This window comes from Alligator mississippiensis, chromosome 1 (assembly GCF_030867095.1).
Source record: "Alligator mississippiensis isolate rAllMis1 chromosome 1, rAllMis1, whole genome shotgun sequence".
In the NCBI taxonomy this organism is placed as follows: domain Eukaryota; kingdom Metazoa; phylum Chordata; order Crocodylia; family Alligatoridae; genus Alligator; species Alligator mississippiensis.
Window position 1 is genome coordinate 180,570,266 of NC_081824.1, and position 16,949 is coordinate 180,587,214.

At 42.1% G+C, this 16,949-nt stretch overlaps 1 protein-coding gene across 2 annotated transcripts in view; it reads left to right on the forward strand.

The window, feature by feature from the left end:
• Positions 1–4,304: 4,304 nt before the first annotated feature.
• LBR (lamin B receptor) overlaps positions 4,305–16,949 on the forward strand; it is a 30,254-nt gene continuing 17,609 nt past the window's right edge. Inside the window, exons 1-3 of one of the 2 annotated variants that reach the window (XM_059717457.1) lie at positions 4,305–4,413; positions 10,839–11,017; positions 13,097–13,279. In XM_059717457.1, coding sequence (XP_059573440.1) covers positions 10,853–11,017; positions 13,097–13,279 — 348 coding nt within the window. In that variant the 5' untranslated portion in view covers positions 4,305–4,413; positions 10,839–10,852. Of the gene's footprint in view, positions 4,414–4,699; positions 4,776–10,838; positions 11,018–13,096; positions 13,280–16,949 lie in introns of those variants that run through there. The other variant, XM_059717458.1, reaches the window with a different exon arrangement.

Genomic DNA, 16,949 nt, shown 5'->3' on the forward strand with positions numbered 1-16,949 from the left:
GGATCCCCTTTTTGTAGAGTTTTACAAATTACAAACAAAATGTTGAATTGCAGTTAGATGTGGACAGGAAACCAGTGCAGCCTCAGAACACAGATGTAACAACCACATGAAATTCCTGACATAGCCCACCACTTCAGCATTTCCTCTTTACCCTCAGGCGCAGCCTTTGGCAAACTGCATGGGGAGATTTTAGGATCCATTGTTTCTACTTTACTTTTAACGCATTCTTCTGTAGAGGCATTTCCCTTGCCCTTGCAGAAGGATGGAGAAACAGCCTACTTTCTGTTCTGTTTCCGTCTATCCCCTCAACTGTGGGGCACTCTCATGGTTAATGATCACCAGCTCAACACTGTAGGTGGGTTCCCTCCAAATACTGAGTAGTTGTTCATGGGCTAGGGAAGGCATAGGAGAAACTGTCAGAGGCGATGCTGCTTTGGAAGCATGGGCTGTGAAAGTACTTTTGGCACCTTGCAGAATCAGACTGGGGACATTGACACAGTCATGTCTGTCTAAAAATGTTTACCTGCAATTAATACCTGAAAATATCAAAGTTAAAGACTGAAGGTGGAAAAACTTTGTTTCAGTCTGTTGATTTTCCCAAACAGGTTTTGTGATTTGCACAATCGTTTACATAGCAACAGGAGAAAGAACAAGAGAAACCTAAAAAAACATATGAATGTAAAACCATATACATTTGCAGTGGGGTTCAGGGAAAAGTGTGTTAGTTGCTCTGACTTGCAAGATGTCAAGTTCTTGATGTCCCTTTAACTCTTTGAAATAACTATTTAACATCTATATCAGCAGGTTAATTGACAACATAGAATTGAATGAAAATTCTGCCAGAGGACTAGTTCTCTACTCCAGGTCTGACAAGTCTCTAAAAGACTTACTTTGAAACATTTATTCTCCAAATGAGATTGGAACTGGAAATCTCCACATTTAACATTAAGTGTATGCCTTACTAGTAAGATTAAGCTGGTTCCCTCCAAGGCTTACATTTGTTAAAAAGTACAAGATGTCCTATTGAAAATAAACTCTCCATAGCTGATTTATAGAGGAAAAAGAATGAACAGTTCAGAAATAAAATCTCCACTTGAGGTCAGAAATGTGCTGCAGTTGCACTGTTCTGTGCAGTTACATGGTATCTAATGAAACTGAAAAAGAATAATATCTTAATAGGATTAAAACCCCAAAATTCTAACGGCTTTGTTTAAAAACCTGTATTCTGACAGTTCTGTGACACTACTGTAGTTCTGTAGTGTGACTGATTTTAATTTAAAGCATAGGTATTAGAAAATAAAGTGATGCATAGGATGATCTGATAACGAAAATATTAATTCACTATTCTAATGTAGTACTGTTTGCACCTAGGTTTTCATAGAACTGGAGGCCTGGAAAGTAGAAAACTTCTCTGAATATAAATTTGAATATGAAAGTGAGTATGACCTCTGTATTTACTTTCTGTTAGTGCTAAAGAATCCAAACTTTACTAGTGTGAATATTTGTAAAAGTAAACTTTTTCTATCAACTCTTTGAGTTTAAAAGGAATTATTTTGTGTTCAACTACAATAATCACACAGCATATTGGGTATTAAGCATATAGCTCATACAATGCAAAATTAATTTGTATAGTCAAAGGGGCAACTTTAAATGTTGATTTGTCAGTTGCACATATATACTGTTTTTTATGGGATGTAGGTATGGTTTATTGGCAGGGGAGTAAAAGTGTTGAATTATGTATCAACTATAATATTTGCAACATGACACTTATACTATACTACTTTGTTCCTAATGGCATGTCTCAATGAAGTTTGGTGTGTCATTTTTGCTAATTTTCAGGATTTTTATCATGTGTTTTGTTATTGTGTCTATTTTCTGTATTTTGTAAAACTCCAGCATCCAAGATTTGTTAGATTAGGTTAGAATCTTGATTTGTGTGGTTTTTTTTTTAAATGTAAACTTCAACATGTAAAAAAATAAAGACCAAGTCAGAAAGTGAATCTCTGATTTTTTATTTATTTTTTTTTAAACCTGACTTAATTACTTGGAAGCCTAGCTCCTTGTTTCGGATGACTGAAATTGGCACTACTGTTTGTGTGCATAAACTAAATAAGTAAAATTAAAAGTGTAGCCTCCTTGGCAGTCTGGCTATAGAGGTAAAATATTGGTTAGGCTAGAGAATGGACTCCATGTGAGCCCAGACAAGTGTCTTAAACTCTCTAGAAAGTCAAAGGAGCAGAGCTTCCAGTGCAGTTGATTGCAATATTTCTAGATGCAGAAAGGACTTAGGGTTTTCTGCAAATACTTGGAACAGCATTTTAATTCAATTTAAAGGCAGAAGTGTGTGTGCATGTGTGTGAGAGAGAGTTGCTTAATTACTGGTAATAAATAAAATGCAAGTTACCCAGTACATTTTGCTGTCTTTTTCACAATGTACTTCTGCAGAGATGATTAAAAAAAACAACATTGTTTAGGCTTCCTGATTACAAAATTTTCTAGTTACTTTAATGTACTCTTGTGGTAAAGCTGTGGTAAAGGGGACCAAAACATTATTGTAAATTTTTAATAAATTGTATTTATAATTGTATTCCTTATTTAATAATGTTTAGTATAATCCACTGTGTTTCATTCAAAGATGTTTGTGCTCTGTGGAGTGAGATGGGCCCCAAGTATTCTCTTTTAGCTTGTAATATTGTTTTTTAAAAGGTTACTTTACCTTTTATAGAAATAATTTTTGATCCTAGGGCAAAAAGTTTTAATGTTTTTATTAGTTATATGTACTTAGCAAAAATGTCTTAAAATGAAACTATAACTATAGTTCTCAATGTACCATGCCTATATGTGACCACCCTCACCCATAAAAGCAAGAGAAAGAAAGAAGCTTATTTCATTTCTTTTTGAAGATGGAAATGATTATTTATTTCCATGTTTTAACTGTCTGTTCCTTGGAGGCTGGGTCAAATACCAAGGCTTTGATCTTAATTTTTAAAAACAACTCATGGATTGGCCTGCATTTACCACCTAGTTTGGGTCTTTGCTAGTTATTATTGTTAAAATGGGAAATCTCAAAATGTAGTCTGGGCATAGGGACTAAATATTTTGTTAGTTGGCCCGTGAGCCTACAGACAGAAGTACTGGGTTATTTGATGCCGTCTTGCCTATGCTGTCAATGTTGCTGCCATCAAATGAAACATCTGTAGTTGGAGTATAGGCAGGAATCAGGTGTTTCTAATACAAACGTCTTTAAATGTAAAAGTTGTGGGAAATTTCTGGCCACCAACCAGGACAGTGATTCTCAGCCAGACTGCTGCCAGATCCTTTGAGGTGATATGCAGATAAAGGCAGGCTCATGCTCTCCCTGCCTGGCTGCTCCTCCATCCACTTTGAGGAGGTAAGCACTCAATAAGTACATTCGTTTTTTCAAATGGGTTGCCACCCGATTCACAAAAGTTACAGAGGGCTGCCTCCAGTCTTAACAAGATAGTGTTGTTGATCCAGGCTCTAACCTCAGCTGTGGTTTGTGCTTGTTACCATACTGCCACTCGTTTCCTGTTTGCTTGTTTAACTTAAGGTCAAAAAAAGCCCTGGGTGACTGCCTGGTTGATTTAGGTAAGGCCTCTTCGGTTCTGCATCCAGTGGGGTTAGGCTATCTGGCAGGTTAGCCCCACGTCCTTCCCAAGTGCTCCTCCCATCCCCTTCACCCCTCTGCTCTGCTATCTTCTCCCTGCCCCTTCTGCTGCTCTATCTGCTCCCCTGCCCCATGTGACCTGCTGCTTCCTGCCTTGTCTGCTGTCCTGCTTTCTACACACTGCCTCCTCTGCTACTCCCCTGCCTCATCTGCTCTGCTGCCCTGCTTTCTACATCGTCTGCTGCTCTGCCATCTGCTCCCTGCCTGTCTGCCGCTCTATCCGCTTCCTGGATCGGGGGAGCGACCAATTGTCTCCCTCTGCCCCATCTGCTGCTCTATCCGCTCCTCGCCCGTTCGGCTGCTCTGCTTTCTGCTCCCCGCGGTTCCCCTCCTCAACCAGCCCCCCACCCCGCCCGGCTCCCCGGGCTGGAATCCCGAGCGTGCGCGCGGACCAGGGCAAGCTGCGGGCGCGCGAGCTGCGACCGGGACAGCGGGGGCGGGGCAGGCGGGGGCCGGGAGAGGGTGGAACGCGCCACCTCCTCTCAGCCAATCCCGTCCCTCGGCCCCGGCTGCTAGCCAATCCCGTGCCGCGCCGAGCTATTCAAACCGGCGCGTGGGCCAATAGCGGCGCTTGGCGCCGGGCGGCCCGCGGGGAGGGCGGGGCCGGGCCTGGGACGTCGCGCGCGTCCCTAACCGTCGCTCTGGGCGGTTGGTTGTTTGGTGCTGCTGGGCGCGCGCTCCGCCGGCTCCGGCTCGGGCTTCTCGCGCAGGTGGCGGCGGCGCAGGTGAGCGGCGGGCTCGGCTCCCCTCCCCTTCCTCGCCCCCACCCCTAACCCTACCCCTACCCCCGCCTCCCGGCAGGGGGGAGCGGCCAATCGCCTCCCTCTGCCCTCTGCGGCCTGCGCCGCGCTCAGGCGCTGCTCCCCGTCCCGGGGGCCGGGCCTCGGCCGCCTCCTCCCCCGCCCCGCCCGGGGCTCCGCTCCCCGCCCGCTTTGTTCGGCCCTTTCGGCGCCGCAGCCCGGGGGGAGGGGCAGTCCCCCCCCGAGGGGGGTGGGGGGAAGAGCTGGACGAAGCCTTGCCTGGGATGATGTAGCTGGGGATCGCCCTGCTGCCAGCAAGGGAGTTGGATTAGACGTGACCTCCTGAGGTTTTGTCCCTTCCATTTTCTATGGTTTTGTATAACTGGTGAATTGTGTAATACATTGAGGCTAGCCACGGGTGCCAAGTAAGGATCCCACAATCAAAAGGACTCTTCGCTATCTTTAAAAAGTGCCAACCAACTCTAAAGTTGTTGCGTAGCAGGTTTTTATCTAGCTGTAATTGGCAGGTGTAGTAGGGCCCAGAGTCGGACAGGCTTGCGAGTGCAAGGCGTTCTTCCTCGGGTCTCCCAACTTTGTCCCAGGTCTCCTGGTGAAGACTCTTTAAACAGTCCTCGTGTGCTGGGAATGATGTAGTCTGTGTCAAAGTTGGGCACAGCTTTGTTTTTATAGAATTGGGGCTGAGTAGTAAATAATACTCATCGCAGGTGATGCATTAGGAAGCTAGTCTGACTGTCCCAACTACATAGTTGGTCCTATAACGGAAATCACTTGAAGAAGTCCTCGCTGCTTTATTTCTTGCCAGATGTTAACATGTCTTTCTGTGTGGTTTGCATCAGAGAATCTTTGCTGACTCCTTGCATGTTAGTCATGCCTTTACCAGACTGGTTCATCTGTCCATATTTACAAGCAAAAGAGATTTGGCATTCCAGTAAAAATGTTGTTTTTTGCCACGTGCCTTTTAAAGTTTTTGGTGGATATATAAACATTTATAATCTGACTTAATAATATTAAAAGAGTATTCTACTGTTCTGAGCAGAAATTTAAAAAAAGTTCATTGCTTGGGGTTTGTTTTTTTTTTAAAGTTGTGCCTTATTGAATCTCTAATGAGCACATTTTTGACATTGCATAAATAATACCATACTGTAATTGTGGAAAGCAGTAGGCTGCTGTCATGATCAGGTCTGTAGTTTTTCTAGCCTTCATTTGATGCTGGCATGGAATGGATGATTGTTTACTACTAAGCCCCCCAGTCCTACAAAAACTTAGATGTGTCCAGCTTTGAAATGAACTAGATTCTTCACAGTACCTGGTGACTGTTTAAAGAGCGGGATGTGAGAGTCCCTTTGTGTTATGAATTTAGTATTAGAAAAAGCTTTTTTCTTTCTAAAGGATGGATACAGTATTACTTATTTGCTTTTAAGTCGCACTTGGACTGCATCTTACTGTGCAGCCTGTGGGGCATGGTTCCTGTTCTGAAAGTGCCACTTTCTAAAATACAAAGTACAGTGTGAAGATCAGTCACCAGAGAACACACGGAGCAAGTGCATATACAAGTGCAACTCCACTAGTACCAGCAACAGTTAGAGCAGTAGCGCGGGGGAAATGCTTTGAATGCTGAAGCTCTAACTACATTGGTTTACTGTTTAGTCAAGTGATGTTCACATGATGGTAAATGCCAGTGAGTGCATTGCTTTTGTAAGATAAGTGGTCAGATAAGTTATATAAATAACAATGATCCTAAAATTGTTCTTTATAGCTTGTTCTCATTGAATGAATGCAGAAGTTCTCCCTTAGATGTCAGTAGCTATATCTGGTAGAACAGTTGGCAATTTTCTCCTTATCCCTGTGCTTTTATTTGCCTTTTCTTATGTGCAGATGGCTTCCTTTTCTGGCGCACAGCATGATGCATCAGTGTTCAGCTCTTCAGAGTTTGGCCTCCAAACTCTAAGGGGGTTCCTTTGGAGTACTTCCCAACTCTTTTAGACAGGAGTGGCTATTTCTTTAGGTTATTTTTTTCTCCTTTTAGTTGTATACATCTGTCCTGTTAGAGAGATGGGCTATTGAAGAATAGTGAGGGAGGTCAGTATTTTTGGAAGCATTTTCAGTGTTCTTGTGGAGAAGGGGTTGTAGCTCCTTCATCACTCCAGAGCAGCAGTGTTGCAGTAAAACTTTAGCTGCTTATGAATATAATTTTGTTGGTAGGGCTCTTGCATTGAAAACTGCAAGCTAGTGTTTTCCTGTCGCTTTCTATCCTGACTAGTGTAAAGTGTAACCATTAACAACTTGTCCAAGGGAGGGCAAAAGGTGTCCTCTTATGTGGGACTTCATTGTCTCTGGGTTACTTCACTAATAGGTCAGCCAGCAACTCGGTGACAGTTTTTCCTTCTAACTGGGTCTGAAACTTTAGATTGTGCTCAATTTATGGAGCATCCACAGCTTAGTCAAGCATTACTCAATCTTTTTGAGTTATCATCAGCTTTGGTTTCTGAACTCTCATTGAAATGGTTGAGTGGTAGGGAAATGCAGAAAATCAGCCTTATACATTCAAATAAATTGGACTTTGAGTATGTGAAGTCAGTTAACAGTTCTTTTAGAACAGCCTGAGGAACCCATTTACTGAATATTGGGGGATCTGGTGACAAAAACATGCCTTGAAGCATGTTGAATAAAATGTCATAGATATGCAGTTATAGATAAAGAGTACCCAGTATACATGTGTAGGCCACAATAATTGATACCTCCTGCTTTACTGAAACATTTCAGAGCTGTATACTTAAATTGTTAGTTTATGGTGAGCTTGCTGCTTGAAATGCATGATTTTAAACTCAAATATAATTCTTAAATAAGATTATATTCTTACGACAAATCTGTTTTTATTTTTTCTGGATATCCCCCACAGTCTGGGGAACTAGCTCTAGGAAGATGAGCGATGGGGAGACAAATGACCAAGGTGGGCTGTAGAATTGAGACAAAGAGGCTGGAAGAGTTAAGCTGAGCTAGGGAGAACTTGTCTGGGAGCCAATTTGAAAGTGAAACATAAGATGGATAGGACAAGAGATGGGAGGGAGGAACCAGTGACTTACTGAGCAAGAAGTTGAGGGGATGCCATGATATTGGTATTGGTCCAGGTGTTTTTACTGTACCTGGCAGGGAAGATGCCCTTCTTCTCTACTTCGAATTACTTGGTGTAGTTGAGGGTGGAGACCTGTCCATTGCACTGCGGGCAGGCACCCCCATAAGAGAGAGTCTACTGTAGCCTCCCAGTGGGAGGATTTCAGCTACACATTTTATGGCAGTGGAGGATTGCTCTTAGCTTGCTTCTATGGCCTTTGGCTAGGGGCAAGTGAGATTAGGGGGCATCTGAATCCCAACGCCTTTGGTCTTGGGGTTTGAACATAGGATGCCTACCATGGATTTGGGAATATCTGAAACCCAGGACTGTTGAATCTGAGAGAGAGGATACTTGCTGGTGGTAGCACCACACAGCTCTGATCAGTCAATGGAATTTGGAACTGATTTGACTAATATACATGACATTAAAAAAAATTGACCAAGGAAGTTCTGGATATGAAGCCGGGGGCGGGGGCAGCAAATTGGGGCCACTGCCTCAGGCACTGCGTTTTGGGGGCCCTGCAGTCTGGCTGTGGCAACTCTGTACTGCCAGCTTCCCATTCAGCTGTTTGCACGTGGGATCGGGCCCGGCAGGGGCAGGGCCCCGCATGGGTTGATTTCCTGCGAGCCCCACACCCTGCTTGGGTTGGCTCTGGGTGGAGGACAGGGCAGTGTTTTGCTTGGGAGTGGGAAATGGGTAGAAGGTCTGGATCCCAAATAGCAGGCTTCCTCTGGAGCCTGAAATGGAATCCAAACATCAGGGGCAGATCCAGGATTTCCCAAAGGGGGTGCTGGAGCAGCACCCCACACTGCAGGGATGGCTGCAACTCCCTGCTCCCTGTCTCCTTCACCCCTGCCTCTTCTCTGTCTCCCCACCCCTTGCAGGGGTGGGTGCCACAGGAGCCTTTGACAACTTTTTAAAGTCTTGAAATCAGAACCGCTTCTTGGAGAGAAGTGGCTCTAGAACTTCCTTCCTCCCTGGGGAAAGTGGGGGAAAGGAGGAGCACCTGAAGGAAATGTGCCTCTGAACACCAAGGGGAAGGGAGGGGGGATTTTCACCTGCTTTAGGGGCTTAAAGTCCCTGGAGGCTCCTGCAGTGCACTGTGATCGAAAAAAGGTGTGTGTGAGGGGGTGGGGGTTCAGCTGCACCATTACATCCTCTCTGGATTTGCCCCTGCCAAGCATTCTTATGGGCAAATATCTGGGAAGCTGGCTGGCGAAGCATGTGTAACATCTGGTAGTGCAGGTCCACGTGGAGGACAGTGACCCACTTCTAACCCCAGTGGCAGAGGTCAGAGGTTCAGTGTTCTGTTTTTGAGTGGGTGTCAAGATGATGAAAACTTGGTGAAACTAGTGTGATGATTTTTTTTCTGGGATTTTTTTTTTTGCTTTTTAAAACTACACACACTTCAAAATAATATCAAAAGCTAAGAAATAAAAGAATTAAGTTTGCCTGTGAAACCTTACTTCATGGCCTTTTGTTGAACATTGCATCGTAATAGTCTTTAATTTCATCATTGCCTACTTTTTCTCTACAGAAACTTATGCCTCATTAAAGTACAGGCTAGATCAGGGACTGGCAACCTGTTCAAGCTGTGGGTGAAACAACTCACCTCCAGTCCAGCATGCGTGGGGGGCTTTGGCAGAGTGTCTTGTAGTATCTTAATGTTTTGTAAATGTTAATAAACCAAATTAATTTTTTCCTCACATGATGCTAGGTGGTTATGTTATTTCTGTTTTATGCATGAGGAACTGAGGCACTGAAATTAAGAATGGAATTATTCACTAATCATAGGTGCCTTTTTTTAGAAGAAAAATCTGATTTTTCAGTTCTTTGTATTTTATAATACTTCATAATGTCCAAGTACAGTTCCAATTGACTTCAGTTGCAGTGGCAAATACTTAGTGTTTCTGGAAATTTGTACCCTGTGGTATTAAGTTGGGCACCCAAAAGCAAAGAACACGGAGGTAGAGCTTGTAAAATATTTAAGTGACTTGACTGCAATTGCACTGCAACAAAAACAAGGATAGAATACACTATATACCTTTGCACATAGTACAGGAGACCCTCATCATTTGTAGGGAATATGTTCCAGAGATCCCCATGAACTGCGAAATCTGCAAATACGTTAGGAGCCTGGCAGCGGGAGCCCAGTGGCAGCAAGTGCAGAGCTCCTGCAGACACTGCCAGTGCTGACAGCAGTGGGGGAGGGAAGAGTGAAGAGGAGTGGGCTGGATGGACCTGCTGAAGACTAATCTTGAGAGAAAAAACTTCCTCGGAAGCAGGGCAGCAGATCGATTGATCAGTGATCTCGGAGGAGCTCGTGATCCACAATGAGCATTAATTGCTGCCGTGCTCCCTCAATTACTACTGCTGCTGCAAGTCAGTTAATTAGTGAAAGCTATAAGGAGAGTGTGGCGAGAGCTGGCAAGAGCATGGGTTCAAATATTCAAAACCACAAATGGCGAGGGTTTCCTGTATTCCCTGTATATGGTATGTACCTTGATTTTTGACGGGGAGCTTGAAGGAAAAAAAAATTTTCTTCTGGTGAGTGGCAGCAACTAGGGAGTTGAGCCCACTGCCCATCCTGTGTGGTGGATGGGGCCTGTGAACTGACCAAGCACACTGGGTCTAGAGCTGCACAATGACTATGCCAAGTCTGGGACCATACGCTGGTTCTGGAGCCATGGGCTGGGTCCAACTTAGTGTGTGGTCCTAGAGTCAGCAGGCAGGGGTTAGACCTGGTACACTGGTATTAGATTGGACTCAGCCCTCAGGGTCCAGCTCTTCATCAGTTGGAGCATGGTTGGGGAGAGGTTCCCTATATGTCTAAAAATTAGGCTGGGGGTGAGGGAGCAGTTGCCTTGAGTCATGCCAGCTAACACGGGCACCACAGTGTCCTGCAGTAAAGAACCCTGTTTTCTGCCCATGCTGGATGCATCTTGAGAGGTAGATAGGTGTCCTGTGGCTAAATAATGCATAGTCATGTAATTAAAAATCACGTGACATATGCTTAAATTGAGGGTAGGCACAAATAAAGATTTCACAGGCAATCAAAAATGTGGAGTTCCCTGGCTTTTGAATATTTGATATTATTTTGCAATGTTAATGTTTTTTTGAAGTAGCCTTTCTAGCATCTGCAAGTAATATATCGAATATACAAGTTAACTATATTATGTTAAAAAAAGACTATTGCAATGGTGATACCGTACAGTACTTAAAGAGTGATGGAAATGAAAGCCAAGTTTTTATTCATTCTTTCTTTCTTTTTTTAAAGATTCATTTTGGAAAATGCCACACAGAAAATTTGGTGATGGTGATGTGGTGATGGGTCGTTGGCCTGGAAGTGTCCTCTATTATGAAGTACAAATAACTAGCTACGATGATCTCACTCACCTTTATACTGTTAAATACAAAGATGGAACTGAGCTTGAGTTGAAAGAAAGTGATATAAAGGTGAGTACTCCTTCACGGTCAACAGTATTTAGAATCGAAGTCTACTATACTGATTTCTTCAGAACTAAAACTTAAGTTTATAGTAGGTGGGTAACTAAGAAGTGCCATACTGGGTCCAGACCATTAGTCCATCTAGCCCAGTATCTGCCTCCTTCCAGAGTAGTAGGTGCTTTAGAAGGAGAGTATATGAATTGTCATGTTTAGAATGATTCATCTCCTGTCAGACCCTCCCTGGCATCAAACATCATTGGTTTAGGAATGTCAGAGGATATGTCCCCGTTTGTTCTGTTTAATAACTCCCAATGGACTTGTCATTCATAAATTTGTGTGTCTAACTTTATTTTTGCTCTATAGTAGAATAGTTTTGGTTTATAAGTAATTGCTTATAAATAATCACTGTTTCTTGTTTGAAACCTTGGTTAAGAAATTCAAAATGTTCCTAAAATTTTTAAGAAACTTGATCCTATTCTGTATTTTGAAAACTGGTTGTATGTTTAGAAAATGAAGGTTCATTTCTGCAAAAACTCCCACAGGAGGATTGTACCCCAAAACTGTTTTGGTACTACTTACAAAGCTATTAACTAAAACGTTGTTAATTTGTGTTTGTGTTGATAAAAACAATTAGCATGTTTCTTCCCCCCCCTCCAAAAAAAAAAAAAAAAAGTTTGTGATAACACTCTATAGTGGGGACATGATATTTAAAGTCTTAAGTATCCTTACTCTCTCTGTGCATACCTGTTTATTGTCTCAAATTTATTTCATTTGCTGATACTGGCAAACACCTTTATGAAGAGCCTGCATATGGAATTCTCTTGAATGTGATATCCTCATGTGAGTGCATAACATAGGAAGTGTAACTGATATCAGCAGAACATTAGAAGTGTCTTCAAAGAACTGTCAAATATATTAAGTAAACTGGATAAATAAAGCTTTCAATTATAGTATTATACAGATAAAAAAAGGTACACCATTTTAGATGTGTGTACTTTTTAGTTGATGATAGTCTGCTTAAGATACTAAGGCTCCATTCTTAGAGGTATTCTGTAAAAGATTATGTAAAGGCCTAAGAAGTGGTTTTCCCAGACATGTATTGTCTGTCTTCAGCTGTGTAACACAAGCAGTATATTAGTACTTGGAATTCTGTGCTTGAGGTGGTAATACAGATATCATAGTGCAGTGGTACCTAGTCTTCTGGTTTTGTGGACCAGATGAGTGGCACAGGGTTGGCTTGTGGGCTGGATTTGGCAGCACCTAAATCCAGTTGTATGATCTGATATGGCAAGGAGTCATTGACTGCAGTAGCTGCACTTAGGACAAAAAGTGATGCGGGAGTTGCCAGCATTCTCAGTCTGTTGTAGTATCTGCCTCCCAACAGCCCTGTGTGCACTTTGAATAGGGGAAATAAAATGGAGCCCTGTTGAACTCCCATGTGAGGGCCCTGAGGACAGAAGACCATTGCCCACAACTATTCTCTGGAATAACTGCTCTGGAGTGTATGAGAAGTTTTCTCAAGGCAGTACTGTCTACCTTGCTGATCTCCAGAAGTGTCTACAATGCTTCAAAATCTAGGGTAGATAGTTGACAGATCTAACTAGTCACCTTGATCTTTGCTATTGCTAGGGTAGAGATCTCTCTTACTTTTGTATCACTGCAGCCTCTACTGCAACTAAATTTATAATGGTGAAGATGAGAGGTAATCAAATATATCTCTTGGTACAACTGCTCAGGACTCAGCTAGAAATGGAAGACTTGAGGCTAAATATTAATCAGGCTGTTCCTCCAGATCAGCCTTGAGTGATGTTAGCTGAGTAGGGAAGCTTGCATTTCCATGGTCTCCGTTGCAATTAAGTCACTAGGGATGATAGTTGAGCCCCTTTCTGAGTAATTACATTTATTACAAACGTTGAAGAATTGTCACAGTTGTTACAGATGAATTTCAATGATGTAAGCATTTAACAAATAACAGAAAAATGACTGTAGTGTGAAAGTCTGATTTATAGACCGAAGATGGTAAAATGAACCTGAAGCTTTTTTCATCCTTCATGTCATAACCTTTGAAATTTTTCCTGTTTCTTTCAGTCAGTATCAGCATTTAAGCATAGGAAAAGCAATTCAAGTTCTCCTTCTAGACGTGGTGGTAGCAGATCAAGATCTCGGTCTCCTGGCCGGCCAGCAAGAGGGAGACGTCGTTCTTCCTCCCAAGGCAGAGATGCTAAAGATGACAAAAAGAAAGCAATTAGAGAAACTAAATTAACACCTGAGGTATTGGATTTATTTTAGTTTGAGATTTTTCTTAATATTATCTGGTTGGATTTATATGCAGTGTATTTTTTATGTGCATTTTCTTAAGTCTTGATGTTTTCAGTAGGGCAAAAACTTGAAGTTTTGGACTTAGATGTGTCTAGATTTTTAAAAAATGTAGTACTACAAGACATATTAAATTGTCTTCTCAGTCGCTGTTATTGGGTTGCTTATGGTAACATAGTTGTTTAAAAAGGCTCCAAAATATAAATAAATTATAAACCTATAAGATGATATAATTTTGAAAATTGTAGACAGCTTGGAGAAATCTCTGGAAGGTAGTGACTTCACTTACTTAAAGGGTTGTGAACAGTAAAACCTATAAAGATGACCAGCAATGTCACTGCCTGAATTTAAGGGAGCAAGTATTGGACTGGGACTTGGGTTCTATTCCTCGCTCTGCTATTGGTGTGATGGGAAATGGTGCTCAATTCAGTTCCCTCCCTGTTCCTGACTTTTCCCTTATGTAAAATGTAGTTAATCAGTAAATTCCTTTGAGATTTACCAGTCAAATCTCTATGTAAGAACTCAGTGGTGGGTGTAGCACAATAAAGTAGCAGAGACATCTTAAGTTCTTCATTGAATTAGTTGCAAAAAGAAATGAATACATGCCATATTTACTCAAATGCAAAAGAGATTTTTTCCTTGCATGTGATTATAAGATAAGTGACATTTTCCTCCAGGTCAGTTGGGGGAAATCTCACTAAATACTTTGTCTAATATTAAACCGCTGACAAAAGCAGCATATTCTTAGCAATAGAAACCAACTATGAAGTTGATTAAATGCAGCCAACATTGAGCATGACAATAAAACACACGCTCATATTGGACAAATATGCTGATGGGAACTGCCACAAGGATGGGTTAGTACAGTCCATCTGAATAACATATATAGTAGCCAACTCCTTTTCCATGTCATGGTGAGCTGTGGCATTGCATACATTTTTATTTTTCACTCCCAGAGCTGAGCTGAGCCTTTCACATTTCCAGTGATTCCTGTTTTTCACTGGCCTTAAATGCCTTGCAAACATCATGAAATGGGACCTCAAATAGTTCACCCAGCATCCTTCTATCACCCCTCTCTCAACCTGGTGCATATGATTAGTGTGGTCCTGCCCTCAATGAGGTGAAGCTGGACCAGGCTGCCCTACATCTCATCTGCATATAAATTTGTGGAGAAGGACTCATGACAAGAACACCTAGTTTCAGTCATGAGCAGGGGCTAATTACCATGCCAGTCCTTTGTGGGGGAGTATCTGGAGAACACACACATACTGAGCAGTGCTGAGCTGAGGGGTCACCATGGCTTGACATGCTGTTCTCTGGTGGGGCCAACCCAATGAACTATGTAGTAAATCACAAGCCTTTGGCTTTGGATTAATATCATGCATATGCTCAAAAATGTGTTTATGGAGTACCTGTCTTAAAACTTGCAGCAGTTTTTTATTTTTTTTTAAAAAGGTAACATGCATCAGTTCTTGATGAATTAAGTATATGGGTACTATATGCAAATAACTACAGCCATATTTAGTTTCAAGGTTATTGCTTACAAATTTGCTCCTCGCTTCCATGTGCTCCAGGAGAGCAGCGTCTGACACAGGAGGAAGGCATTGCCAGGATAAAAAGCTGGGGGGAAGCAGCATCTTGTGGCTACCTGACTCCCCAGTTTTATTTTCCCTTCTATAGCAGTGGGAGGAGGGCAAAATCAAGGCAAACCTCCAATAATTAGATTCTATACCTGGAAAATTATATCAAATGTATATGTTTTCCATATTTAAATTATTTGGGGGGGGGGGGGGTTGTCTTATTATCAGGGTTGTCTTCTGTTCAAGTAAACATGGTATTTAATTATATCAAGATGTAGAAATTAGGGATTATTTTTGTTGATTTTAAATCTGGTGTACTGTAATTTTGGGGAAGTATTTTCAATTACATAGGGTATTTTTCTAATGGATTTTAACTTTGTCAGACTTCACTTTAAAGTGAATATTTAATCTGCTTACTTTTATCTTGGGAGCAAATTTGTTTTAAAGTAAGAATTTTTGTGCTAATTTTTGAAAATGTCAACCTTCCACTGTGCAAAGTTTAGTTTTTATGCATGCATATATTTCTGTAGGTTTTTAAAAAAAAATGTTTTGGTGAGATGGAAACTCTAAATTTGGTTGACACAATCTGCATCTTGTAAATGGCTGTTTGCAGATGTGGGGAAACCCCCCACTATGCTTTACCAGAAGAAGCAGCACGTTAGTTTGATGTGATTCTGGAGCATCTATAGATTGGGCACTTCAGCAGCGCTTTTTGGTGCTTTTAAGGGAGTTGATTTTAAGCAGCTGTTAGTGGGTCTTTTTTGGCACTTATCTATATCGCCCAATCTATACTTATGCTGTAGAGCCAAGTTGAACCAACACTCTGCTGCCTCTCTTGGGCATATACTGGGAACCGAGTTTAAGGTAAATACAGTCTGTGCATAGTCAATGTTATGTCACTGATTCATTGAAAATTAGTTTTCATTTGGCTGAATTCTAAAGACTATTTTAAGGCAGCGAGTGCTCTGGATTTTGTTATAACACAAACTGTTTTGTACCTGTTGGGGCCAGAGCACAGCTGGTTGACCATACACTTATCAATGTGTTTCTAATGGCTGTGTGGCCCAGCTCACTTCCTCTCTGTCGAAGAAGCTCCACAGAGTCTGATATTGGGTTGTTTATAATTTAGAGAGTAGAACCAGATCCATTGGTCACTGGTGTGATTAGAGTGGTCCTGTCCCTCAAGAACTCATCATTTTGTTCAGCTGCTAGAACTAGAATGAGCCTTTTCTAACTTCCTTGCCACAAAACAGAAATTGAAACCATGAGGAGAACAAATAGTGTATGCATTTTAATGGTCTTCCTCCAGACATTACATTTGTTGTGGAATATATGATAGTTTCCAATGACAAACAGTAACATGCTAGATGTTAAAGGAATTTCTCCCTTGATAAAAATGGCCAATCCACCAAAAAATGGTGGATTCATGATAAAACTTATTGTTTTAAATGGCAAATTCTTCGTCACGTCAGGACAAACCTAACATCTGACCAGGTCTTATATTACACTATACCATGGTACTCTGTTTTCCCTTCCCTCTCCCACTGTGCAGGGGGGAAGAAAAGCTGGCTCCCTGGCATCCCATCTGTCAGGGAGGCTTATGGGTTGCCATGTTCCTGTTGCTGTTCGTTGGCAATTGGGACAGGGCTGGTTTGGCTGGGTTTGCCCAGGTGGGGAAACTGGTGTTGTCTGCTCTTGTACAACCCAAGAGCTGAAGACTTGTAAAAAGCTCCCAGGCTGCTCACATACTCTTTAAAGACCCCAGCATCCAGGCAAGTGTCTGGAATAGCCTTGGTCCCTTTGGGGTGGTGGGTAGCAAGCAGAATTGTCCCCATTCTGCAGGGATTGTGGGAACAGCCTTGGCTGGTTGGCAAGGATATGGGGGTTCCCTGTAACCACTGTAAGATTCCTGGGAACTCTGTTGCCCTTGCTGCCTTGGAGCAATGGTGTTATGGATAAATGTGCACTAATATATTGGTGGCATATTGGATTGGCACTGACAAAAGGAAAATTAACATTATCAGCCATGCTTAGAGGGGTGGCTC